General features: G+C 39.0%; 1 protein-coding gene across 2 annotated transcripts in view; it reads left to right on the top strand.

Annotated features, from left to right (window-relative positions):
- Window positions 1-27589, top strand: part of COL24A1 (collagen type XXIV alpha 1 chain) — a 145650-nt gene that overhangs the window by 96836 nt on the left and 21225 nt on the right. For both annotated transcript variants that reach the window (XM_085303507.1, XM_085303505.1), the window contains 19 exons: window positions 5442-5495; window positions 5776-5820; window positions 5937-5981; window positions 7200-7253; window positions 10389-10442; window positions 11457-11510; window positions 11751-11804; window positions 13157-13210; window positions 13830-13937; window positions 15493-15546; window positions 16115-16222; window positions 17365-17418; window positions 17994-18047; window positions 19324-19380; window positions 21133-21186; window positions 21801-21854; window positions 21961-22014; window positions 24957-25010; window positions 26670-26777. In XM_085303507.1, the coding sequence (XP_085159633.1) occupies window positions 5442-5495; window positions 5776-5820; window positions 5937-5981; window positions 7200-7253; window positions 10389-10442; window positions 11457-11510; window positions 11751-11804; window positions 13157-13210; window positions 13830-13937; window positions 15493-15546; window positions 16115-16222; window positions 17365-17418; window positions 17994-18047; window positions 19324-19380; window positions 21133-21186; window positions 21801-21854; window positions 21961-22014; window positions 24957-25010; window positions 26670-26777 (1173 nt within the window). The remainder of the gene's footprint in view (window positions 1-5441; window positions 5496-5775; window positions 5821-5936; window positions 5982-7199; window positions 7254-10388; window positions 10443-11456; window positions 11511-11750; window positions 11805-13156; window positions 13211-13829; window positions 13938-15492; window positions 15547-16114; window positions 16223-17364; window positions 17419-17993; window positions 18048-19323; window positions 19381-21132; window positions 21187-21800; window positions 21855-21960; window positions 22015-24956; window positions 25011-26669; window positions 26778-27589) is intronic.

Here is a 27589-nt window from a genome sequence, read left to right as displayed (position 1 = left end):
GTTTGGCTCCACTTTTGCATCGAGTGGCCTGATTCAGCAAAGCAAATGGGTACAATTATCTCTCTGATTTCAGTAGGCACATGTTTGAAGTGAAATGCATGCCAAAGTGTTTTGCTGACTTGGAACACACAAGCCGATAGCATCTAGATGAGGAGTGTATCTAAGCACCATTTTCAAAGTAAAGTGCTTTTGTTCAGGCTTGGTCTAGAAAATAAAACCCCGTAGGCCGTATCTGTTCACAGGAGTTACAGTGTGGTTGCTCACCGATGAGATGCAGTGAGTTAGAAGGCCAGCTCGAAGTGTAAATTCAGTGTAAATTTTCTAGTCATCCCTGAGATGAGGACCAAACTGCTGCTGACTGCATGCAGTACTTCCCTTGGACTTGGCTTTTCCCCAGAACTCCCCCTCTGATCCCTCCCTCCTGTCTGTCCATCTGCCAGCGTCACTGGAGCTGGAGTCTGGGCCTAACTACTGCTCGGAGTGTGGGGTCCTGCCTGTTCTCCTCTCCAGCAGCGCCTGTTACCTGCCATTGTTTTAGCTGGGGGAAGTCTTATTTTAATTTAGATTCTCTTTGGAATGTAGGAGGTAGTATTTTATTTAAGAACTGTTACCTCTGCCAGCTGAGCCAGGAATTTTTGAGGGAGCCTCTCTGATTTTGGCAGCACGTCGTGAAATAGAGTGCTTATGATTAAAGATTGCTCAAAATAAATCCCAAACATCCCAAGCTCTGTGGAGCTACCCATTTGGAGCTGCAGTTTAGGCCTTTGCCTCCATCCAGCATTGTTGGGAATGCTTCTTGGAAGGCGCCTTACAGCAGTCCCAGGTCTTCAGGCTCTGCAAATGAACTCCCTTTGAAGCTGTTTGAGAATTTTGCCTATTCACAACATAAAAATATCAGTCTTAAAGTGGAATCTATCTAGCATAAGGAAAATATCTGAGGACCCTAGAAACCCAGGGTTTGTCATCACTGGATTCAGAATGAGAACAGTGACAGAACCCTGAGCTCTGTGTGGCAGGACACAGAAAAAATTCATACTGCAGTCACACACAGAAGTTAAATAAAAGCATATGGAAATTCCACTTCTTTGTGTACTGAAATAAGAATGTATCCCATCTTCACAGCTGGAGTCTGCAGGAAGTCTTACAAGCACTTACCGTCTATTGCTGCACTGTCACACAGTGGAATTCCTTCATCTCATAAATTCTGGCCCTTTCAGCAACCAGTTTGTATCCAAGATTACCCAGCAGGCTACTTCTGCTTGAGAGTATCCAGCTGCTCAGTCTGCAGTGTATGGGGGAACTCTGGGTAGCTGAAGAAGGCAGATTGCCTGGGAGTTTATGGAGTATCTCGCTGTTGGGGAATTTGGGGAGTATACCATTAAGCCTAGTRCTAGCACATGCCTTCCTCTGCTCATGCTCAAAACTTGATGCAGTTAAACTGAAATCATATGGAAAGTGGAGTCCTTTTATGACTCATATTTTATTTTTTTACTGTTTAATCTCATGCAAACATAGAGGGAAAATGCTGCTTTGTAGATACTTCAAAGGCAGAATGACACTCTAGGAGGTAGGAATAGTTGTATCTAAAAGGAAGAATTTCTTCTCAAGACTAGAAGAAACACATTTGTGGAGAGGACATGCTGCTAGCAGTGCTGGCAGCCTGGAAGCCCCTCTTGCATGTTCTTTTGTTGCTGAGATTCTATGTACTAATGTATGGAGAAGAAAACTAGAATATCGGGGACTGGTGCTGCTTTTATTCATACTCTGATTTCTGATTAATGCAGCTATTGCTATAATTTGAGGAGAAGAGATAGAGTACCATTAGATTCACTTCACAGTTGAGACCTAAGCAAAATTCTCAGTAGTTGCTTGGCTCTTAGCAGGCAGTATTCTTCAGACTTGTTCAGTGTTTTGAAGATTAAGAAGCAATAACTTTTCTGCTCTTATTTTCCTGGAGCATAGCTCATCAAATTCAATCTTGAAAATACAGATAAATGGTATAGTAAAGTGCCATAAATTTGGGGTCAGCTAACAGCAGCAGATGTCCTTCACAGCCAGTAAGGTTGTCCCTGCTTTAATTGTGTCTGTACTGGCCTGAGGAACCACAGTTACATAAGGACAGCAGTAAGTGCTGAACGTGTGTAACTATCTAAAATTGTTCAAAGAATGTAACATTAAAATGGATGTTACTTCCCAATATTTTTCCATGTCAACTATCAGAAGAGAGAAATAGCTAAGCAGTGCGTTTTTTCATTCCATTCTCCTTACATGTAGGAGGCAGGATGAGGAAGAAAAACAAGAGTTGATTGATGCTATTTGCCTTTTCAGAGGAACTTTCTCAGTTTATTATCTTTGAATCTTCAACACTGTATATTCCATTTTAGAAACAAAGCTGAACCCATGCCAAAAAAGGAAAAAAAAAAAAAAAAAAAAAAAAAAAAAAAAAAAAAAAAAAAAAAAAGAGTAGTAGCAATCATTTGGCAGCTCTATTCCTTAGCTCTGTTGCAACCTAAATTAAATAACAGCAGGCAAATCGTGTATCTCTCATTCTGTACTAGCTGGAGTAGGAAATGATACAAATCCAAATAATCTGTGCCAATAATGAGTCACACTGTACTATTTACAGGGATGTTATGGTGTGCTTTTGTTAGAACATTAAATTGCCTTTTATGTGGGTTCCTGCACCCTCCTCTATGTCAGGCTAAAGGTAGGCTGCAGGAAGGCATTGCCCAGAGCCAAAAGTTGAGCATCTTGTTGGTTTATATTGTTTTCACTTCAAAATTACTTTGTAAAAGGTTGATGTTCTGAACAGTAGGTCTTTGCACTTCATTACTGGTGATCAAGTCAGTCATTCTCTTCCAAATGACTGGGTGGTTGATTCCAGCCCTACTGAAGTGACAGTGTCTGTAGGACTTGCAGAAAGGTTTCAGTGCATTTAATGTAACACAGACTGAGAAACTTGTTCAGTTTCCTGGCTTGACTGTTTCTCAGATTGTGGGTTGTGACCCTTTTTATGAATTCATGAAAATGAAGTCACGCAGTGTTGGATGAATTTCTCTCTTAGTATTCTTTTTATGAAAAAAGATAAAACCTAGCAACAATTTTTTTTTATTCTACAAATCTACAGAATCAGTGTGTGTCCTTTTTCCTCCTTTAGTATTTCATCTTGAGAGTCCATCAGCCCTGTGGCAGGATGCACAAAGACAAGTCTTGGGTTATGTATATAAAAAGTCTAGAAAATACTGAAATTATTCTGCAGCATCTTGACTTAACATTCTGAATTTCCACCTGCCTTTGTTCCCTTAGCATTTGTTCTTGGAGAAGTTTCACCTGAAATCAGTATCAGATTGTGGGACTTCAAGATAAGCCTGCTTAGTCTGCCTGGAATTTTCATCACAACATAGTTCTTGTGCATTATAGATATCAGTTAAACAAAAAGTGCAAAGAAGTGACCTGACATTCATTTGATCAAAATGTTTAGTTTTCTTCTGAATTACACTGCTTATTTATTCGATAATCCAGGTTACGCAGTTACATAACAACCTGAGGCCCAGTCATGTAATTCTTGTGTCGATGTACCTCACCTTTGAAAATAATGGGCATCTTTTAGATCTGATCTGCAATTGCATTGAAGTTAGCCGGGAGTTTTTCCACAGACTTCAGTAGTCTTTGAATGGGCCTTTCCTCAACAACAGCCCTGCAGCAACTAGCAATATGTTCCTTTGTACCCTYTTGTCTCCACTAGCTTGAAAAATTGCCTGTCAATACTCAGTCCAAACGAAAGGTGGCCTGGATAACACAAGGATTGCCTCACCTCAGCAGCTTTRGACACAGCTTCTGTATCAGAAGTACTGAGGCAGTTTTCCCTGCCCGTTCATTTTCCATCTCCTATGGTTTCTGTGTTTCCTAGTGCTGACCAGACACGGAAGTGCTGAAATGCTGATGGATAAGCTTCTCATGGGATATTTCTGGCTCTACCAGAGGATGTAATTTTGTAACAGCTCACAGAGAAGGCCTTTCTGTAAGAGATTTCCATTTCAGAAGGAAAGCCTAGATGATTGTGGATATACACTGTTCCCAAGTTACCAGTGAGCCATTTCTTTCACTGATGTTCYTGAGAGAGTGAGTGCTTGTCATCTGTGGTGACACAAGTTTGGATATGCTGCAGTAAATCCAAGTCAAAGAATAAAATTCTGTGATATTTTGCCTCAAAAAGTCAAGAGGGACATAGAAGTTGCAGACATTTTTGAGGAAAAGACTGATCTAAAATCAAATGTTCTTCCAACCAAGTCATTACACAAGCCCTATTATTGCCTATTAGAACAGTATTACAACTCTCTGGAAATCAGACATGGTTGCCTGCCCTATATTAAAAACCATGGCCCGTGATGTAGGGCACTCTACATCTCAGAAATGTGCTTTGAAAATACAGATCATTCTCCTCTAGGCATGCGATAGCAATTTGCTAGTTCCCTCTGATGATGCCAGCACATCATAGCCCAGATGCTGCCAGGAAGGCTGGGGTCTCTCATCCTCTCACCATGCACTGCTGTAAAGACCTGACRCCATCATCTTGATGTTCACCTAGTTCTTACTTTAAAGTGATTGTTTGTTTTAAATTTTTATTAACTAGTTTTATTTTCAGTATCCAAGAAGTTTTTATATTTAGAATTATGGAAATAGCCTCCTCAGTGAGCCCAGATAAAACATTATTTTCTGTTTTGCTCACTATCTGTTTTAGGTACCTTTTTTGCTTGTCAATTAAGGATTTGGATATCTGATCTTAAACAATTGTTTCTGTACAATTTGAGTGTAAATATTTGCTAAATTTTAATATAGTAATGTAAAATAATAGTCTATCTTTTTCATATATTGGTTTTAAACTGTCAATTTACAGTAGATGTTTTAGCCTAGCAATACAGCAGCTCGCTATCTGAGGTCATAAGTCGGTTTTAATCCTGCCTAAAACAGATTAAAACAGGCAAATAAAAGTCTTACTGGCAAGCTGGATTTTTGCATGTACAATTTATAACTTACTCAAAAGAAAGCACCCCATATAACCAATATTCTTGTAAATACTTTTGTAAACGCTCCTGTAAATATGTCTATTGCATGCATACAAAGTGGATAGAAAAGAGAGTGGAAAATATCTGCCTGCAAACTATGTCCAACAGAGACCCTAACTAYCTAGTTTAAATATAAATAAAATTTTAAAAAGGAAGAGCTTTCTTCTTAAGCTTATATTATAGCATACTGGAAACTGGTTTTACAGACTTTGATGCTGTATTTCACACTTAACATACAAYGAAAATTGATTTTCATCCTGTGGGTTTTCAGAGTATATGCTAACAACCCTCTCCTAAGGTTTATGTTGTATCTCTCCTGATGATAATCAAAAATAAMGTGGAATTAACATCCCAAATCACTTGTTTAATATTCAGGGGCCAAGAGGTCCAGATGGTCCTGCAGGAGAAGTAGGGGCACAAGGCATTAAGGTAAGTGCATTGCTCAGTGCACAAAATGTTCAGATAGCTGATGACACACGAGACAAGAAAAGTGAAGCCAGTCAGGAGCTSTAAGTTTCTATTTTATGTAAGAGGAGACCAGCAAGCTTCTGCCTTCTTAAAGTACTTCCTTATTACGATTTATGCATATCTGAGCCTGAAGCTACAATCTCTGCAGTGTTACCCTGCATTTAAACTGACATCATGTGCATGCTCTGCAGCTTGTCTAGCAAATGCACRTAGAGCTCTCACATTTTTGGTTATTTATCAGGGAGAAAGAGGAGATCCAGGAAAGAAAGGACTCCCTGGACTCATTGTAAGTATCAGAGCCAATCTTTGTATTAAAGTGTAATGTAGTTTCTATTAATTTCTGGGTTGCATTTGGAATTTATCTAAAGCAAACATTGTCTTTCAATATTTATCTTTTATCAGGGTAAGGCTGGAAATCCAGGAGAAAGAGGAGATCAAGGAGTGCTAGTAAGTACTGAAATGCTAYAGTACTTCTACCAAGGCAAACAAAACTTCAGGCCTTTCTCTGACCATATAGTTTGTGTTTGTCATAAAGGAGTTGGGCTGAAGTGGGAGCAGGTGTGAGTGTAGCCTGGTCCGCACCTAGACCAGTGTTTGCATGGATGATTTTCCAGAGTGCAGTATGATAGCCAATTGCAGTTGAAAAAAATAGCACTTGTAGTAAGTAGGAGAGTGCTAGAAGTTACTTTGTGTGTTGAAGTAGTTCTATTGTAGTTTTAATGGGAAAGTCGTCGTGGCATAGAGATRCAGTTCTCTGATAGATTTTAGAGTAGATGTGTACTATTAGCATGAGGTTGAATATATAAAATGCATATTGTGTATAAAGACAAAAATTCCTCTTTTTTAGGTCTTCTTTCTATGGAAGTGTAAGATGTTCTGTTTGAGGCTTCCTTTTGTAAAGATAGTTACCAGACAATTCAAATTACAGCAGACTTTCAGAGAGGAAGGAAGAAAGTAGGAAAGTAGAAAAACTAAGCAGTAATGTTAGTGATTTTGTGCTCAAATTTGGAAGGTTGTTGGAAGGTTGTTGCCTCTCTCTTTTGGCGTAATGGTTTTCATTTTCCGTTGTTACTCTTGTGTATGTGTTTATGTATACAGAAATAAATGAAACAAAACCTCTTTAGTTTGAAATGATGGGAACTAGTACAGTTTTTCTCGGGTACAAAGTACTACTCTAGCACTCATACAGCTACAGTTTCTAGAAGAGGATATGAGACAGAAATGCAGTGAGCCAGGCTGGCCAGAAAGGGCTGCTTGCCCCTTAYGCCACACCACTCGCGTTGCGGTGCGAACCTCACTGATGATCTCGAACACTGTAACACARGTTGCTTGTAACTTTGTGGGCAGGCGCAGTTTGCACACACAAACAACACATGAGGCTAGGGAGAACAGTGAGGAACTGGTAGATACTGGGTCAGCCAGGAGCCATCCCTGTGTCAAAGAAACAGAGGCTGGATTCACTCAGGGCTCCCTCAGCTGCCATAGGACCTACAGCTGGGTAACATGTATCTAGAAGAAAAGGCTGTGCATATTTCATGGATATTTATGAACAAATTATTGAGTAAGCAGAAATAAGAGAGGATGTGGCTTTTTACAGAATATGAAACAGCTTGCTTCCTATCTTTTTTTTTTTCAATTTTATTTCATTTTATTTTAATCTTCTAGGGTCTGCCTGGGCCTCCCGGAACCACAGGAGACCGGGGAGCAATGGGAGAGCCAGTGAGTTGATTGTTATGGCAGCTTAATAATTTTTCCACATAGCGTACTGAATTCTTTGGAAACTTGAGCTCAGTTTTACCAATATTTGGTGTTGTCTGCTGTGGTTAAATATGAATCACGAGGTAATTGTTCCAAAACGAGAGGGCCAGAGTCTGCCTCCCTTGCTTAGCACAACTCAGGCATAAGCAGCCCTGTTGAGCTTTTTGGGAAGCGCCGCAGTAAGGAGCGCACAGCGTAGTAGACCATGACAGAGTTTGACCTCAACATTATGTGACTTTCTACTGCATCGAGATAGACATCTGTATTATGGATTATGTAAATGTATGTGTAAACACAGATATAAGTGGTAATTTCTTACAGGCAAATTTGTGATGGTTATTCAGGAGCTTGGGGGCCACGTCTATTTGACAGGTTAAAATTTCAACAAAAAAGAGGCTGTTCTAATAAACTTCAGACATTCCTTTGCAGACTGTATTCCTGTTGTGATTATTACTATTTCAAAGCCGCATTCACTTTTATGTGGCTAATATTGTAACAAAAGATCATGCAGGATCTGCAACAAATATATGCAAGGTGTAGTCATGACAAGACTAGGGTTATGTCACCATCTCTGGGGGTGAGTCAGTCTTATAAATACGATGAAAGAGTGTGTGTTTTCCTAGAAGGACTTAGGACAAAGCTGCTGTTCTGTGTGCAGAAACTTAAGAGTTATCAAAAATTGTATGGTTTTGTTGCTTCTTAAGTTCTTTTGTGTGGCAAATGAAATATACTTGGCTTAAATATTGAAGATGAATTGTTGATATCAAATATATTAGTTCTAATTATTATTATGTGTAATATTATTAAATATTATTGTTATTGGTACTGATCTGCAGGCTGACAGAGATGCTTACAGAAGGTTTTTTGGACAGAAAAATTCTAACAGTCAATAGGTTTTATTTTAGTATGTTTTATTTTAACTATAATTACCTACTCATTTCAGTTGCCAGCTTCGTAGGAGGATAAGATGTGTCAACAAAAAATGAATTTTCTAATGTTTATTATTGGATTCCTGTCTTTTATCTCTTTCATATCATTTAATCTATTTTATCTAATTTCTTTTTATCTAATTTCTCCATTGTAACATCTGAGGATTCTTGCAATGCCAAGTTTACATACATGTTTCCTGCCATTTGCCAGTCAAACCTGAATTTTCATACATACACACACACACACACACACACACACACACACACATATATATAGAGAGAGAGAGAATGACTACCAGCCTTGTGTAATCTAAGCAGTCTACTCTTGAGCAACCTGCATTTTTATTGTGCACATCATGGTAGAATATGCACATGCAACCTTACAATTAAGAAATGTTTATCTTGTGAGCAGGACACTATTTTTTTCAAGTGCTGAAAAAGTAAAATGGCTCTGTCTGGATAATGGTACGTGGAACTAGAAAGCAGCTCGGGAAATGGCACAGGACATTACAAAATGAAATACTTGAGGGTTGGGGTTTTTTGTTTGTTTGTTTGTTTGTTTGTTCTTAGCTGCTTATCCAAGCAGCTTGACTTTGTCTTCCATCAGCCAGTCGCTGCACAAAAACCAGCTTCTGAGGAGGTTTCTTTGGCCTTGTCACTAGTTCTGCATAGAGCAGAGAAACACTAATTATTGATGGAAGAACAGAGAAAATTAAGCAATTAGAACAACTTGTAGCAACAGGTTTAAGCAACAGGTTTAAGCTAGATTACCTTTTATTTTACCTATTTGTCAGACCTTTTAGTAAAATCCGTGTTTGTGAATTATTGTTTGTTAATAGTTAAAAGGGGTCRCCATATTGCTCTAAATTTTTGACTTCTGAAGTTCCCTGTGAGTCACAGGTGAGAGAGATGTTGCCAAGCCAGCAGGCTTACATGGCTCCATGGGAATATTATGAAGAAATATTTGACTCCTGAATCAAAGCTTTGGGACACTGGAATAGTAGAAGGCCATGGAGCTGCTGCAAACCAAAGCCAATGAACTTGCATTTAGGCCAGGTGAATTCTTCCTGGGAAATTAACTGTAGTTTCAGTTGTTGCTTACACTTAAATGAAGCTGTAGGGTAAAATACGCACGACTGCTGAAATTCTCTCAGTATATACTGTTTACATTCATACTAGAAARGAAGAACAGACTTACATTATCACTGCCAGGTCATCAGGAGCAGCAAAACCATATTGGATAGTCTGTAATGAGGAACTGAAAGGGGAAATGGTAGATATTTACTTGAAAAGCTTCTATTGCAAATACAGGTCACAGCATCTTTTCTTTATATAAGAATAATAGAGTAACAAATATGTTTTAAGCTTAGAGTCTCTTTTAAACAGAGATGAATCCAAAAGGAATAAATAGCTGTGAATTTTCTCAAAGTTTGGAGACTGAATGCATCCAGAGGTTTGATTTGTCTTGACATAGATTCACGGTGGCTATGGAATCAGTCATAAGCTGTTAAAGGCAACTATACCCACTAGACATACAAATCCTGCTCCATGAACAGATACAGACAATTGAACCTGTATGCAGAACTTGAGCGTGCTGTGTTAAGAGAAGATCTGTAGGTGTTACTGCGATAAGTTTATTACTCATACTATGGCTTACAAGAACAGTGCCTCGTACTATTACCAAAAAGGCTCCAGTGTGCAGTCTGTCACACCTCAGTGATTGTCCTGTATAAACATTGCTAAATCTGTAAAGTGAAGCACAGAGTAGTTGTTTTCAGTTAATTCCATACCAGACTGTAGGCTTTTCCACAAAACAAACCAGACAGCAGTGGACCAACCTTAATTAAACAAAGTCTCAGTTAATCAAGAGAACAGCTTAGTTTAGATGATAATTTACTTTTGGCCTAAAAGAAGAGATCTGTGCTATTCTTTTGAAACCAGAAATTTTACTGGGTCAAGACTGGCAATAAGATCTACAGTGCTCTTAACTGTACCCCATTGTGGTACTTGCATGTGCCGTGGGATTCGGGAGGAAAGACAATGAAATACRCCTTATCCTAGTTGGCAGGGTTGTGCAGAGACAAAATCAGGACTGTACCGTGTAATTTAATATCGTCTATGTGCTGCCGTAACTGAATGAAGAATCCAAAATTTTGTTTAATGCCAGGGTCCAAGAGGTCAACCAGGAGAGGCTGGCCCTGTTGGAGAAATGGGTTTTGAGGTAAGCTTTAAAGGATCTATGTGTATACTTATTAAAGACACTCAAAGGACAGAATCTGTCTGGACAATGTGCTCAGGAACTATTTTTGTTTTACCTATACCTGACTTAAATACTATGAGCTATTGAGAGTCTGTATTCCTTATAGCTGTTACAACAAGAAGTGTCTAAAATAAGCAACTTCTGTTTTGAGCACTGTTTTTAAGCATATTTTCATAACATCTGTACCCAGAAGTTAAAGGTTAAGTTCAGAGGTTTTTTTGGAAGCACCATTCTCCTTGCAATTAGCTTGTCCAAGACTGAGGGGTTGCAACTGGAACAGCATTAATCATATATCTTTGCAAATGGTAGAAGAAAAGCAGCTGCAGGCAGTCTTCTTGCTAACTTTTGTTTCTATTCTTTGCTTTTATTTTTTTTAGTATCTTTGAAAGAAATACGACAGAGTATATTAGCCACATTTGCAATGAAGTAGCTGAGGGATGAACTCACTCAGAACAAAAGGGATTTAGTTTATTCAAAGATATGCACTTCCTCAGTCATCCAGAACCTAGTTTTTCTGACTGCCTGTTAAGAAAAGATTTAAATGTAAACTCTACAAGTTATCTGATATCATTAACTCCTTGAGGGCTGAAGACCAGTGTACATTTGTTCTCCCAAAGGTATATCTACTTGGCTCCAAGCCTAAACAACGATAGAGTTGTCAGGTTTGCAAAAGATGGATTATTGCTTAGCCTGCTAGTAATTTATGATGAAGGATACAGGCTTAATCGTGCTGCTGAGTCTGCAATATATTCCTGATCCACCATGCAGTCCTGAACTCCTCCTGTACCATCTTTTCTCCTCTTCTGTCAATCTCTTTTAAGACCAAAGAGCTGTGTTGCTTTAGTTTTATTTTTTAGACATGCAGCTTTGCTAGTGTCTCATGTAGCTTTTCTGCTTSTATTTTGGCTGCATTATTTGGTAGTTGCAAAATTGTTACTGGTGACCATGTATAATTGTACCTCTTGTACTCTGTAGGGACCTCCTGGTCCTGAGGGAGAACCTGGCCTACAGGGAGAACCAGGTGCAAAGGTAAATGTTGAAATTACTTTYTTCTGTGCTATATATATTTTTCCAATTTCCATAAAAGTAAATCCAAGTACTTGGTAGTGTTCTGATTCATTAGCCAAGTATGCAGTGATRCAGGAAATGAGTCCTGAGTCCTTAAGAAATACTGTTTATCACAATGACTGCATTATCTGTAAGCCCTATCACTGTTAGAAATATTGTCCCTTAACAGTCAAATAATTTAATTTTCTTCTGATATTCCAGGGGGACACTGGGGCTGCTGGGAAGCCTGGAGAACCAGGTGATCAAGGTTTGAGGGTAAGCAATGGATGGAAGACTTCTCCTGAAAAGGAAAGTGTATTAAAAGTGTTTCAGAAAGGTTAGAAAACTTCAATTTTTCAAAAGAATTCAATAAGAGGTTACTTTCTTATACCTTTCAAGAAAGAACACTGATAATATTTTATCCAGTTGTTGATTATAATGCTGAAATATAGCTATCTAAGTGTCGTACGTCCCCAAGAGACATGTGAACAAGTGGTTTGAACAGAAAGTTAAATCCACAGGTGTCTAGCCCAACTGTTAAGATGACAGCATAAAATAATGCTGTGTACGGTGTGTATGGATACCTGAGCTAGATCAGGTAATGGGCACATTATAGCCTCAGCAGAGCATAGTATCTCTCTGTACCACTCACTAACGTAGCTGATTTGCTTCTGGTGGTGTGGATAACTCATTCAGCACTCAATTTTACCAAGCACTCATGGCCCTATTTATTCTTTCTGTACCTTGTCTCTCCCATCTGTCCCAAATACTTGCCTACTTTTGAAGTTTTTACAATTCTAGTGACAGATTTTATCCAGGATGCTTTTAAAAGAGTATAGAGCATATCCTTTCAGACATAGGCTTTACCATATAGCTACTCCCTTGTTCCATTAGTTCCAAATTGTCATAGTCTCTTCCTGCCCGAAGTCTCCAGCAAGGTGGACTGCACAGTTCTGCCTGTCCTTGGAGAAGAATAACTCCTGGTATGGTGGTCCATAGTGGACACACTGGTCTGCAATACCATAGTATTAATACTGGGCAGCTGCTATTTGCATCTTTGCTATCTGCAGTCAAAAACTGCAGGTGGCCAGCATCTTTGAAGAGCAGGCCTGASAAAGGCAAATATTCTGGTAGCTAAAACAGCATGGTGCGGTTGCTATAGGTAAGTGATGAGTTTTTCATGGCCCTAAATTGGGTCATTAAATGTACCAATATAGCACTTATCCACATGAACACTGAAGTTTCAGGAGAGTATAGGTATATATTTGAGGTTAGTGTAATTACACATTATACACTCTGGAACCAAGAGATCTCTGTGCTGCTGTCTGAATCTATAGCATTATATGGCTGTAGTATTGCCTCAGTTTTTCTAATGTTGATAGTCTTTTACATTTTCCTGCGTTCCAGATTCACAGGGCTGTGATGTTGCCACTTTAAATCAGTGAAAAATGAAGACAAATGAAATGAATTATCACAGCAGCATAGAAGTTGTCCAAAATTCATAAAATTGAAAAGCATAATGAGTATGTGTAAAACCAAACAGTCTGATATTTTCCAACACAACACTTTTATCTGGAGACGTTTAGACAGCGCTAATAACTTTGTTTTCAATTGCTCCTTTCTGTAAGGGTGAACCAGGACCTCCAGGAGAAGATGGTGTCCAAGGAAAAGATGGCCAAAAGGTACTTTCAGTTTTTAAAGCAAATGTAGAGCAGTCATTAGTTTAAAAACCCAAATCTGTTCCCCCCCGCCCCCTGCATTTCACAAGCTCGACAGAGCCCAGTTAAGTGTGCATAGTTTTAACACATGAGGCTCTAGCAGGGGGTAGCCAATTTGTGGGCTTTTCTGTGCCTTTTAGGCATATAACTACCCTGTAATAACTGCAAAGTTGTGCAGCTTGAGAGAGCAAACACAGGCTGGAGAACTGAGTACAGCCTCCTTCCATAGTGCCCTCTATGCTGAAGACAGCAAGCCCAAGGCTGCCCCACTCCGTGTGTCAGATCAAGCCAGGGGCTGCAGCAGGCACCAGGACAGGTTATGTCACAGAGGGCATCCTTAGGTAGCTGGAGATGGCTAAACCAAAATCTTGCTGTAGGAGAGAGTATACACATCTGTAGGACTAGAAAAGACTTTATGATAACTTGGAATGTGATCCAAAACTGGAAAGATTCCTATCAGTTTTAGTGACCTTTTGGTCTGACTTGGAGGTCCAACGAATTCATGTGTAACACTTTTTTCTCAATAATAAGTAATTCTGTAGCATCTTGATTAAAGCCTTTTTTTCTTTAATATTTGTTTTAGGGAGACTCTGGGGACCAGGGACGACTTGGAGAAGGTGGTGAAAAAGGGGAGATGGGAATACCAGGAATTATAGGTCTGCCTGGTGAGCCTGGCATGCTGGGCGTTCCTGTAAGTATTTTCAGGATGAGTTGGATTTTCTATTTATTTGCTTTTGTTATTCTTCTTTTTAAATTTTGCTTACATTTCCTTTTTTTAAAAAAAAATATTTCTGTTTTTCCCTTGCAAATAGAGATTGTCATTTTTAAATTAGCCTGTTTCTCCTTTCTATACTGTTCAGCTTTTCAGGATTGGTAGAGAGAAAAGATTAATAGTCTCCCTATCTTAAATCTTCGACCTCTTAGCAGAGAGTGAATCCGTCTCACTTGTCACCCAGGTGTGTAAGCCACRCAGCCTGGAGCCTCTTGCTTCCTATCTCTCCTTGCTAGATAACCTTCTGTCATTAGACTCTATCCTTACTTTCATTAGGAGGCTGTCAGCAGTCTCAAAATATTTAATCATTCTTATGAATGAGTGATGAGGCATATACTGTAAAAAGTAAGGAGAAAGGAAGAACTTCATGATTTCGTATTTTTCTTAAAAGGCACTTTAACTTCATTTTGGTGCCTCTATGAAAGGAGTTAAACATATTACGRGAACACCAGTTGTGCTAGATAGCTAAGACAGAGGTTGCAGGTGGAGAAAGATGGCAGCATGCACGCACAGGACAATAGTAAATGAGCATTGGGATCCACAGTTAACGTTGTTACGTCAGTTAGCTTATTTGTTATGGCATCAAYGCTTTTGGTTTGACCTACTTCTAAGGATGCAGATAGATCATGGCATCCCAGTCGGAATGAGGAGACTAGTTTTCCGTAATCAATAGCTTGGAAGTTTTACTGGAGTTGAGGAGAATATTACCTTTCACCTTAAACAGAAGAGGCTTACAGAGCAACAGATACACTTTACAAACCAGCTTAAACTATATTTATCCTGGCTAATCATCACAACAACTCTGAAAAGCATGGCGTATCTGTCTTTACCTAAAATTGAAGCTAAATCACCTCCTTGCCTTCAGAGAGCTTTTGAGTAAATTGAAGCTGGGGAGCCCTGAACACTCCCGCACTTCTAGGAGAGGCAGTTCGTGAAGCAGCCAGAAGGGAAGCAGGACTGTGCCCCATGGCATGCCCCACAACATCCACSCCAGCTGTGGGCCACACACCCAGATGCCCGGTCACCAGGAGGCTGGCAGCAGTGGCATCAGCACTTCCTGATTTAGGCCTCTCCTCTGCAGTGAATTATACCAGGGCTCTGCTTTTCACACGTGACACCCCAAGGTTCTCTTAGTTTTCCTCTTGCTGCATATCAGATTCTCAAAGTCTGGTGTTTGTACTGAAGCAATTTCATTGCTAAATTAACATTTTCTCTCTGGACAAGATTTATGTTTTTTCCTCAGTTTTCAGTGCATTCTCACTAGTTTTATAAGTAATCCCCGATGCTTGCCCATCTTTTTCTGCTRTAACTTGAAACAGTCCTACTAAGTTACAGTCACAGTTAATGAAATATTTTCCACCCAGGTCTCTGCATTACCAGGTTCCTCTCAGGTTATCCAGTTTGAAGCACAGTTTAAATGTGTTCCAGGACCTTTCTCAATCATTTGTTTTTTCTCTTCCTAATGAACATACAGGGCACTGAAGGAATACCGGGAAATCCAGGTCAGAGAGGTCGCCCAGGGAAGAAGGTAGTATTTTTCATTTTCCCCCAGTTCCCGTCCTTTTATCTGAGACTTGAATTTACATTGCGAAATAATTCTAGTCAGTCCCTTGATGCTGATGAATGCCAGTCAGTGCCCTAAAAGACATCAGCAGGCTTTGTTTTGTGTGTGGATAGTTTCATGCTGCAGTCGAATTATAAAATGCACCAAGTCTGTCCCTGTTTTAGATCACACTTCAAGCCATTTTTTTTTCTAGTGAGCCATAGCAATTGGAATTGTCATGRTTCAGCAGTCAGGAACATTTGGGACCTGAGGAAATTTAAATTTGGATGAAAATGTGATTTTGCAACTCAGAACAATTTCTGCTGCTATCCAAAAATGTTTATCTCTGGGTTTAGCCAAAGCTTAACAGAGAGGCTTTAGCACAGTTTTCTTTACTGTAGAGTTTTAGATGCAGACATGCTAAGAACTACRGTAAATGACACCTGTAAATGTAATACTTTTATTAAATAATAATAGCAGTTTGGTTAGGCGTAAACCACATTTGAAAAATTCGTATCAATCTCTTATTTTTTTAATACAATAACACCAACAGGGGGAAAAGGGACAGCTTGGCCCCCCTGGAGAAACTGGACCTGCTGGTGACTTTGGCCAACCTGGGGAAGTTGGTCCTAAAGGTGCAAGAGGAACTCGAGGTCCTTTGGTTCGTATAAACTATGCTTATTTAAGAGCTCATATATTTATGGTTCAGCAGCGTTGCCTCTCTCCGTGGAAAGAGGCAGGTCACAGCTGTGGCATATACAAATATTTCTCTGAGGCAGCTGGTGATGCAGGCAATGTTTAAACTGTAGGATCTCAGAGTCCCTAACAACCTCTGGGCCAAGTGCTTGCCCTGGCCCCTTCCTTGTCAGAATGAGACCCGTGCACCCTCTCCAGACAGAAACCTGGGCATGAGGGCCTGCAGGGAATCATCTGCTGCTCTGGTCAGGTCCCACCTCTGGCAATTGGAGTTGCAGGTTGCAGAGCATACACATGCCTGCAGTCCTGATATAACGCCATTGATCCAACTGTTTCTTAAAACTGCCTCATTTGAGAAACAGAAAAGATGTGCTTTGCTGTCATATGGAGTAAGTGTTAATCATGACTAAAACAAAGCATTTCGGATAAAGACTGCTGGGGGAGCGCTGAATGAGAGCCTGATCCAAAGTTAACCAAATCAAGCATGTTTCCATTAACTTCATGAACTGCATGCAAAGCCCCTCTCATCACAGACTCCCTGAGCTCACTTCAGCCATGTGATAGCAGTTGCAGGGGCATGTGCAGCCCGTGCAGCATCAGTGAGGTGATGTGCCTGCCTTGCCACTCCAGGGCCCAGCCCCACAGCCACCAAGTGCAGCACCATATCCCTGCATGCGTGAAGCRCATAAGTAAAGTAGCTACCATTAGGTATTTTCAACAGTATTTTCAAGTAGGAAGGGCTCATTAGGAAAAATGCTCACACACAACTTCCTAAGGTGAGGAACACCTTCAGCTTCTCTTGGCATACTTAATGTTTATAAACAGAGTTCCTCAGCACCCCTGAAAGTTCAGATATTTTCCTTTTTGATCCTATTTATGCCCTGGGGTTATAAAGCTAGGACTGAAAATTTTCACCATCCATTCTACAGAACAGGGAAAAAGACCAATTTCTTTAGCAAATAAAGGTRGAAACAAAGGAGTAATTTGCACTTGTAAAATCTGTGTTTCTCAATATTTCTTTTTAACTGATGACTTTATAAAATATGCATTGTTGAAACATTTTAAAAGGGAAGTCATTTTTCTGTCACTGATTATTGCATTTTACAGGGACATCTAGGTGTAATGGGACCTGAAGGAGAGCCAGGAATTCCAGGTTATGGGGTGAGTGTTTTGCTGAATTCATGTACACACGCATCCCTAAGTAATTCTRTGGTACTCTAAATAACTTTGTGTATCATAGGAAGTCTACTGTATCCAGAATCCACATTTATCTTAAAGAATGTCAGATACTGAAATATTTATATGATACTTGATTGCCTACTCAGAAATGTTAGCCTTGGTCAACAGTGACTGTTACATGTGAGTTTACTAGCAGTTGTTTTTATTGAAAAATAATTCTTGCTCTCTGATGAACCTCATMGATGGATGGAGTCTGACTCTTACAGACCGGGCTGCTGTGTCTTTATTCTAAACAAGGACTTCCATCTGGGACCCTAAACTTGCCTCACCTGCATCTAGCCCTGCTGAGACCTTTTGGTTTCCCTGTGTGCACAGGGCTCTTCCTATATTCAATAATTTTTCTGGCTGGGTCCATTAATTCCATGGCACGTCACTATTTAACATTATTAGGAAGCAGCAAAAAACAATAGTAACAAGCACCTGAAAGGATGCTTGAGATTATTTTATTATTCAATTAATTGTTTTGAAATTAATTGCTATTTTGTTTGCTTCTTCAGGGTCACCAGGGTCCTCCAGGGCCACCAGGACCCCCAGGACCCAAAGGGGAGAAGGTATGGGTATGAATTACGCTTTCTTACTGTTCTAGTAAACATAAAGGGATGGAATGTTACCTCATGTTCACAGTTTTCCACAACAYGTGGCAAAAGCCACTGTTCCAAGATTTATGATATTGTGAGAGAGCATGAAATATAAGCCTGTGGAAACAGATCATTAGGAGGCAAAGTTTCTAAATTTATATGGTTGAAATGTTTCATGTTTTAAACACAAAATACCCATTGTAAAAATACGTTCGAATCTATTAGGTAGCATCACTGACCTCAGTCGGGCTGCTGAGAGAAATAGTCAATGTGGAACGAGCAAAGTGTTCGCCTAACTTTAAGCCTGCAAGTATTCCCATGCATCTTGCTGAAAGTCCAATTGTGGTGGACAGAAGTCTATGCTTAATAGACTGCAGACATCCTGTTTGCAGGATGTTGCCCCAATGTTGCTTTTTTGAGTCAAAATCGTTATTACTCTTCTATGGCTCAGATCTTGCAAACAGGTTTGTATGCGTACTGAAGCCTGTGCAACCCCAGGCAGGTACAGGGATCTGCACCTGATGGAGAAACATGCCCTTACATTAGGGCCAGATCTGTCATGAAGGCTGAAAATAGGCAACTGCTGGGGATTTTATAAATAACTGTTTAAGGTAATTTTCAGAAAGAATTAACTGAACACTAAATTGATGGGAGTTAGAGGTCCAGCTTGCTTAGTCATTTCTGAAAAAGATATCTGGTACATTTTTGAAAACTTAAACATTTTTTAAAATGTGAGTCTCTTTCTTTATGTTAAATATATTGATAAATATTATCTGGAGCAGGTAACATTTTTGTTTATTACTTTGGATGTTTTTTTCATATTTAAAATTAAATAAAGAGTGATCCTGTTCAGGCTGATGGAAGTTTTCTGTAAACTTATTTGTCTATAAGGAATATATTTTGTAAAACAATAGAAGAAATTTTATTTTTTCCTCCTGTCAAATATCCTTTTTCTCTTTTTTTCCGTAAAATTAAAAAAAAAATTACTTGGACATTTCATCAAACAATTGTTTTATAGTTGCCCTCAACAACAGAGCATGTATTTATTTTTTAGTCCTAAATGTGTTTCTTACAGTGATTGTGCATGTTAAAAAGAAGTTTTCACTGTATTAAAGCTGCAAGAATCATATTCACTACTACCAACTATGCAATATGCTCTTATAGRTGTATTATCAAAATCAGAACATATGTGCTTTGCAGGTAATGTTGAATTTTTAAGCAAATGTTTTAATACTTGTTCTTATTTTAGGGTTACCCAGGCGAGGATAATACAGTTTTTGGACCACCTGGGCCCATAGGTGAACCAGTAGGTCTTTCTTTCTCAAAAAAAATTTATTAGTGCCTCAAGACGAGAGACAATGCAGGCTGCTTCTGAAACTTGTATCACTGTCTCCGGAGTCAGTACTCCTTTGTACAAAAACGTAGAACAAGAGTCCTTAAATCAGTAATCCCTCTCTGAAAAATGCAGTCATGTGCTCCTTCCTGCTTAAGAGTGTGTGCCCTGTGTTTAATCACACTAATGCCATTAATCAGTATTTTAGAGTAGCACAAATCAGAACAGAATTTTACGCACTGTGTTTTTCTCCTAAATTGTACCTAATTACTTTACCAACCAGAAATACGTTCTAACTTCTTTCATTATCACTAGAAAGCTGATTTAGCTTTGAGAGAAGGAGCTGCGTTTTATAACTATTTGTTTCCTAATTTATATGTGGAGTATTTCTCAGCATCAATTAGGAGCATGTSCAGAAAATAAATGCCATCTCAAAATCTTACTAAAAATTATTCTTGTTCAGGCTTTGATTCATGCCAGAAGTAATGCTTTTACAGCCTACTTCTCTTCAGACTGCCCTTAATCTTTATACCTCATCTCCCCAAAAAGCAAGATTGTGAGACTCTGATGTAACCAAAGAGAGAATCTGGGCCACATTTTTAGCTTCATTATGCCTGAGAGAAGGAAATTCAGCTACTTCTGTCATGGCTGGGCTGGCTCTGCCCCGCTGACTGAGCTAGTGTTGCAAGCCAGGTCTTTCCATCTTGTGGATTCCATATAGGAAACATGTCAAGAGGCTGCAGAAACCTTGGAGAGTATAGGAGCAGTAGGATAATAGCATCTATTGATGGATATGCAGTAGATACAGCTTATCTATTAATTTGTGAAYTGTAAAGATAGACTGCTGTTAGTGATCCCTGTCCAGTTTTTCATGATGATCTGTTACTTCAGAAAAAAAGCAATTACTTATTTATTATTCTATATAAGGAGAGAGAGGCTGGATGTCTACTCTCAAGTCTTGGCAATTCTTAGTTCCTGTCAACACAATTACCCACCCCATAATTTTCTTTGTGATTGAGATTTCCTCCCTTTGCTGCAATGAGAGTTAAATTTTCCAGGAGAAATTTCATTTCTTATGGAATTGGAGTAAAGAGCTTTCCCCAAAGTAGAGCCAATAGGCGTCTGACTGCAGCAGGAACAGCTACAGGACAGGAATCATACCGCTCCCTCAGCTCCTGTACAGGCTTTGCACCAGATGCCTCCCAGGCAGGCATGCTGAGGAAGTGAGAATGCCTTTTCATTAGAGTAAACTTCAAAACTAAAGCAGATTCTGGGTATAGCCAGTCATTTCAAAAAAAAAAAATCATTTTCGGTATGTTCCCTTATAGAAATCATGAGACGGTRTTCCTCTTGTGCCTTTGAAAGAAAGTCTGTTCATTTATTCGTGCAGATGTTTAATTCTGTTCTCATGTATGAGAGAGAGACTCTATACAACTTGGAGAAGTTTCACTGAGATCAATGCTTGTTTAATTTATGGCCATGTAAGATCTTTTAGCTTCTGGTCTTCAGTTACAAAATTTTTAGACAGTCTTATGTCTGACTGTAATAATTTTGTTTAGAAATAATTCATGTTTGCTCTTTGAGGCAAGCTAACTTTAATATTTTTAATCCTTGATTCAGACTGTATTGTCAATCTGTTTTGAGAGAAATCCCAGCTTTCTGTCTTCCCTATGGCTGCAGCAGTATGCTCAGCTGCTAAATTGTGCTCTTTGGTTTTCTCTGCAGGGTCCTAGTGGTGAACGTGGAGATAGGGGAGAACCTGGTGATGAAGGCTACAAGGTAACTAATTACCTCTTGCTTTTCACWTCTTTTTATTTGAATGTGGTATGTAACAAAACAGAAGTTTGGATGTTCGCTCAAAAGTGTACGCAGAGATGTATCTGATGATGCCTCACTGAACTGATCAATTAATATTTTTCTTTGAAATGTAAGCACTATGGTTTTGTAGATCTCATCCCAATAATTATTTGTTATCCTACATAGTCTTTAAGCAAATATAAATGCCTGATAACTTCATTCTAATTACTGATCATGTTTGTTTGCTGCAATACAGGAGACAGGTTTCCTGCAAAGTTTCCTGTTTAAGTTATGCAGACACTAGAGGTTAGGCATGGTAATAAATCAATGAACCAAATATGATCTGTGCTCATAGTAGTGCAGAAATGTATAAACAATATATAATTCGCTCTTGCAGTAAGTTTTGAGTAGGGAACTGAAAGAAGAAAGGCCACCCAAGGTCTGGGCTCAGGAGAGCTGAGCATCCTTTATACAGTTTGTCATGGGAGCTGGGGCCCCTCAGCCCCTCCCGAGRCCTCACAGGGAAATTTGTAGCTCATCAAGCTTGATGTCCTGAGTTATCTGTATTGCAGCATGTTATATTTTTTGCTTCCCAGGGTCATATGGGTGTTCCAGGGCTTAGAGGACCTATCGGACAGCAGGGGCTTCCAGTAAGTGTCTCAAACAGCRAGAATCCTCTATTGGCTGTTGAAAATTCATTTTCATCTTAATTCAAAGGATTTTTTAAAATTTATTTAATATTTGTTCTTTCCCAAGGGAGAACCAGGTGAAATTGGGGAACAAGGACCAAAAGGAGAAAGAGGTTCAAAAGTACGTAGACAAAAATAAGGAAAATCTCCACCGAATCTGAATTTGCGTGTTTTTACAAACATTTGAATTTGCGTGTTTTTGTATGTTCTACTTTTACCTTCATTAGAAAATAAGGAAGTATAGTGTGTGAACTCTAAGGCTGCTTTTAAGAATGAAGCATAATTTTGGACTGATGTTCTGAAAGATGATTTGTAATTTGCTTTTATATTCAAATGTGAAAGGAATATTAGGGCTCTCTGCCACTGGTTTTCATGTCCCACATTATGTTAAGATTTAAGAMCTTGAACGAGCAACTTGAGTTGAATCCAGCTTAAATCAGTATCATTGTCTACCACTATGATTTGATGCCCTAGACAGTCTTGCTGTTTTTTTTAAGTTCTAAGAAATTCCTGGGSTTGCTGGACAACTCTGTAGCAAAAATAATCTAGATTTCAAATCAGATCAAATCTAGATTCCACCTGTTTTGTAGGTTTAGGCTGAATTTTGGCTAACTTCTTAACAGGAGGGTCTTCTTGTTGTATTTACCATTTCAAGTCTATAAACGGTAGCAGGGGACATTCAGCAAGGCCTGAGCAGTACTTCCCACATAACCCAGCCTGAGGTGGAGACAGTGTACCGCCTCGTGCTCTCTGGAGCCCCAGCAGTGTGTGTGGTCCCTTCCAGGCGTGCAAGCGTTACGGCTGGTGTCAGCTGCCTACACACGGATCATGCTGCATTCCTGCTTGGACAGGCGCAGTTTGACTCATCTCAGACACCTGTGTGGCATCTCAGCATTCGTATGACATTATCCATTGGTGACATCTTGCTTTTCCCTGGAAAGAATCAGATCTCAGATGCAAATTCTGTTTGGAAATGATTGGGCTATTTTTTCCAAATATTAAGCTAGTAGAAATTCTTTGATAAATTGCCTGTAAATGATTGTCAGTGCACCATGGAAGTTGTTCTGGGTTTTACTGTTATATAAGATTGAAGCTCAATGTTTGGGTTTTCTTTTCATACCTCTAGGAAGAATAAAAATCTAAACAGAAAATTAGGAGAAATGCATAATGATCTTAGATAGCAAATATGTGTTATTTGATAGGACAGTGGTTTTACCTTAGTGTGATACAAAGCATTAAGAAAGGCTCTTTTGTAAATGTTTGAATGATATTCAGTTATACCCTTAACTAGAATTCCTTCTGGCAATTTAGCTCTGGAAAATGCCCAGGATTCTACTGCTCTGATCTGTAATGAAAGCTCCCGGTACTGTGCTGCACTGAATTTTCAGTGAGCTTGGAAATATGGAATTTACTATCGAATAATACAGGAGTAATAATAGAGCAAGTCATTAAAAAAAAATCAAAGAGCAAATCTTTTCTTTTAGAAATCACAGTTTACCCTGATGGTGTGTTGAAAGATATTAGTTTTATCATTTTTTTCTGAGAAGTTCCACAAAGCAACTATGTTAAAGTTCCAATTTTTTCTAAGTAAATATGAGAATCTATGGTAGATTAGCAGTGGGGAGCAGTAAAAAGGAAATACCGTATGGAGGCATCGTCAGCATGTACGCTTGCCATGTTACGCTCAGATGCATTGCTTTTGACAAACTGCTCACAGCACAGGATAAAATCAGTCAATCCTCTGCTCTCCCCATGGAGATGATTTTTGGAGTAAACCGTAACAGTCTAAAGCTTTACGAAAAAATGTTAATAGTAGAAACACAGTGATACAGTCTTTACTCCAGTGGTATGGTTGGTGGTGCATAACAAACTTTACAAAGCCAATCCCGTTAACTGCAGTRCTGAGTTGCCTGGGTTTGTTTTAGATGCCTCCTGAAATTTTAATGAAGACAGTATGAATTTCTTTGAATATGTAAGTTTCAGTTTTGATTGGTCACGTTTTTGTATAACTTTATTAACAAAAAGGAATTAAATTAAGGAACAGAGCAGAATTTTCCTGATTTTATTTTTATATATATATATATATATATATATAAATAAAATTTCTACCTGTCTATTGATTACAAAAGATTTACCCTAGAAAGATCTTTAGCTTTTTCACTTTATTGCATGATATGTAATTTTAGCTTAGTGCAGCATAGTAATCCTCTAACTTTTGCTTTGAGAACAACATTAAAAATAATTAATACAGAAAATGTAGGAAGTGCTTTTTTTACTTGAGCTATATGAGCAAGTATTATTCTTGTCCCTGCTGTCTGAGTAGTTGTGTCCTTGAGAGGTAGAATATGATTCCTATCCACATTGTGATTTATGAATGCTTTCTAAAGTTAGTGAAATATTTTAGACTTGTTCATTCCATGAAAAATGTCTTATAAGCAAAATTCTCTGAAGTGCTTTGGATCCATTCTGAACTTTTCTTTGTGGGTACTTGGCCTCCTGTGTTACTAAGTTAATTGTGAGAATGCTGCTTGCTATCAGTATCTCTCAGTTGACCTTAAATACAGATTTCTAACTTAAACAAACCAAAAAAGTCTTGTTTAAAGTAAAGTTTCTTTCACGTGCATTACAGATTTAATTANAAAAAAAAAAAAAAAAAAGTTCCCTTCTGTGACAGTCTTGTGTTCCACACACATTCGGTACATCTACATTGCTTACTTTTCATGATTTTCATTTTTAAAAGATATGGAAAGTGTTGTAGAAGTTACTTCCTTACAAAGATGTGGCTGAAATTGTCAGATTAGCAGCAAGTAACTTTTTACGCGAGTTGTTGTTGAAAATGATCTGAGAGCTACAAAYTGTCCGTGCAGGAAAGGGCAAATGTATACAAGTCTACCAGAAAATGTATACACTTCCAGAAAATGTTTCTGCTGTCTCCTGAAATGGAAATGATCTGATCCAAAGCCAGGCAACGCAAGCATTCGTSTAGAGGGGAACAATTCTCAGCTCGTCTTAGGGGATTGAATTAATGACATCTGTCAGTTCACAAATACTTATAACTTCTAGGGTCCCACAGGGAAGAAGGGAGCTATGGGTGAGGCAGGCAAACCTGGAATTCCTGTAAGTAACAAAATCCTACAATTTATCTTCTGTTTATAAATCAAAGAATATAAGAAACAATAAAATCAAATTTGAGCTATGCCGATGGTACCAGAAGGTCTTATTTATACTGTGGACATTTCTTGTTGTTCCAGTAAAGTCGATGTAGGCATAATTTATGTTCATTTAAAAGAACATTCTTACTATCTAGGCATAAAGGAACCTTTGTGAAAATAATAATTTTTGAAACTATGTTAAATGATATCAAACTATACTCAGTTACTGAGAACACGGAAAAGAAGTACAGCTGCTCTGTGTATAACAAGGTGGTCCCCACTTACACGATTAGATCATTTGTCCGTGTGGCTCCTTGGGCGTGCAGGAGTCGTCACGTCACGCTGCCCTGAGCCAAACTGCTGTTCGCTCCCGGCTCCCGTCAGCTCTGCTTTGAACAGAAGCCGGGACCCATGTGCCTGTGACTGATGGGGCTGACAGAGCTCCTGGGCTTTACTGCTTTCCCTCCCTTGCCCTGGCCTTGCTCCTGCYTCAGTTACGCTAGAGAAGCTGGCTTGCATCTTGCTCTCCTGGAGGGAGGAGCAGGAGCGGGAAGCASTGTGCGTTCTGTAAGCATAACCAAAAAAGAAATGCATCAAGGCTRTTTAAGTCTTCTAATAAATAATACCACAAAAGTACATATTATAAATAACTTTTACTACCTCACATCAAAACATTGCTGCTAACCAAGGAAATACAGCTGCTTCACAAGGCTTGTTCCTCATGGACAGATGTTGAACAGCCTTCTGCGAACAAGCAAACTATGTCTTTCGTTAATGCTTGGCTCTTTCCTCTGGAGGACTGGAGGGCGAGCATCGGTTCTACAGGGCAAAGGTAGAAAGACAAGACATATGGGGGAGTGAGGAGGAGAAGTAAAAGTGGAACTTAGGGAAATCTTAAAGCACTTCCCAGTGCAAGAGTATTCAGGAACTAGAAGTTAGAAATGAGACTAGAATGACACATTTTATACTCCATATGGCTGTTGTTAAATACACTATTTTGAAAGCCATTTTCTGTAGTTAGAGAGCATATTTATATTTCTGAGAAATACATTCATTCATGCATTGTAGAATTCCAAGCCCCTTAAGGTAGTATGTGTCAGCCTAAAGGAAAACGGATTGTAAAGAAAAATTCGCWAATCCTTTGGTGGAAGTGAGCCGAGACCTTTCAGTGCAAGTATAGCAATGGTTAGCCCAAACTTGTCTAATCAAATGTGTGTGTGTTTTTGATATGTGCATATATAAAGAGTATAAATTTTCAATTGGACAGTATAGAGTGTCTAATAAAATAAAGGCTGAGAAAGCRTATGATTGTTCCTTATAAAAGGATAAAGAAACAGATTTTCTTTATCAGATTTCCATGCTTCAGTTTAAGAATGAGGACTCCAGTCCATCTACCAGGCCTGGCATGCAGAGGGGTCAGCCTTGTGGTTTCACAGCCAGTCTCAGTTAAGCAACAGCACTTTAAACTGAACATCCTAGCTCAGAGCCCCCTCTGAGTATTCACCAGGGTCAGTGGGTCTGTTGTTATATAGAGTTTAGGAAGTACTGCGGCTGAAATCTCATTCTGTGACAGTGGAGGTGGAGAGAGTCAACTGTTTTGCATTTTGTTTGAATTTGTTTCAAGGGAAAACCAGGGCCAATAGGGCAAAAAGGAGCAATTGGGTTCCCTGGACCAGAAGGCACTCCTGGGAACCCTGGAAAACCTGGGCTGCCAGGGAAGCCCGGCCATAAGGTAAGTTGCCTTCCACATTGTTCCTCTTTATATCCTCATGCATTACAAATTTTCTAAGGTTAGAGGATTTAAACAGAAGAAATCGTTCTCAAATCCTTCAGCATCTTGAAAATTGGACCAATTCCTTGTTTTCTTTCTCTTTTACTGCTGATATCCTGGATAGGATGTAAAGTTAACATCTTGTCCATTTAAAAAAAGAGTACTATCAGGAGAACTTATTTTATTAGCATTTGTCACTAGTAATAGCTACAGCAGAAAAAAAAATGTTACCCTCCTGTGAGAAGACTTCACAGTTCTGTTCCCAAATGTGAGCCGCASGCCTCAAATGATCCTATCACCTCTCTTTCAGTCAGATTCTGAGGTCATCCTAGATTTTCCTTTTTGTCTTTGAATTTGTAGCCTGTGTCCATGTACCTAGGCAGTTATGAAGCTTCGTCCAAAAATAGTGAAAAAGAGTATGAGGTATCTGGGATAGCGCAGAGGAGCTGGGAACGTTCCTGGTACCAGATTTTTCATTGGTACTTTGCTGTGAGCAAAGGGTATTCTGTATTTTTTTAACATGGCAGTTGGCTTAACTCCATGCACTCAGTAATACGTTTTTTCATTTAAAATGTTCATTTTTGCTTATGCCTAATGTGATGGTACATTTTTATAACAAATGTTCTGATCTGTCTTGATATAGCAAAGTTACTTTTATGAATTGCTTCAGAGCATATACAGTCATACTAATATTATTGGTATGTCTGGTATTTTTAAATAGGCATGTTGAATTTTAAATGTTTTTGAAGGAAGACACTGCCATTTCTTTTTCT

The sequence above is a fragment of the Rhea americana genome, unplaced genomic scaffold (assembly GCF_003343005.1).
Source record: "Rhea americana isolate MKP2758 unplaced genomic scaffold, rheAme1 scaffold_2, whole genome shotgun sequence".
In the NCBI taxonomy this organism is placed as follows: domain Eukaryota; kingdom Metazoa; phylum Chordata; class Aves; order Rheiformes; family Rheidae; genus Rhea; species Rhea americana.
Note: the sequence above shows the minus strand (reverse complement) of the source record. Positions and strands in the feature narration are given on the sequence as shown.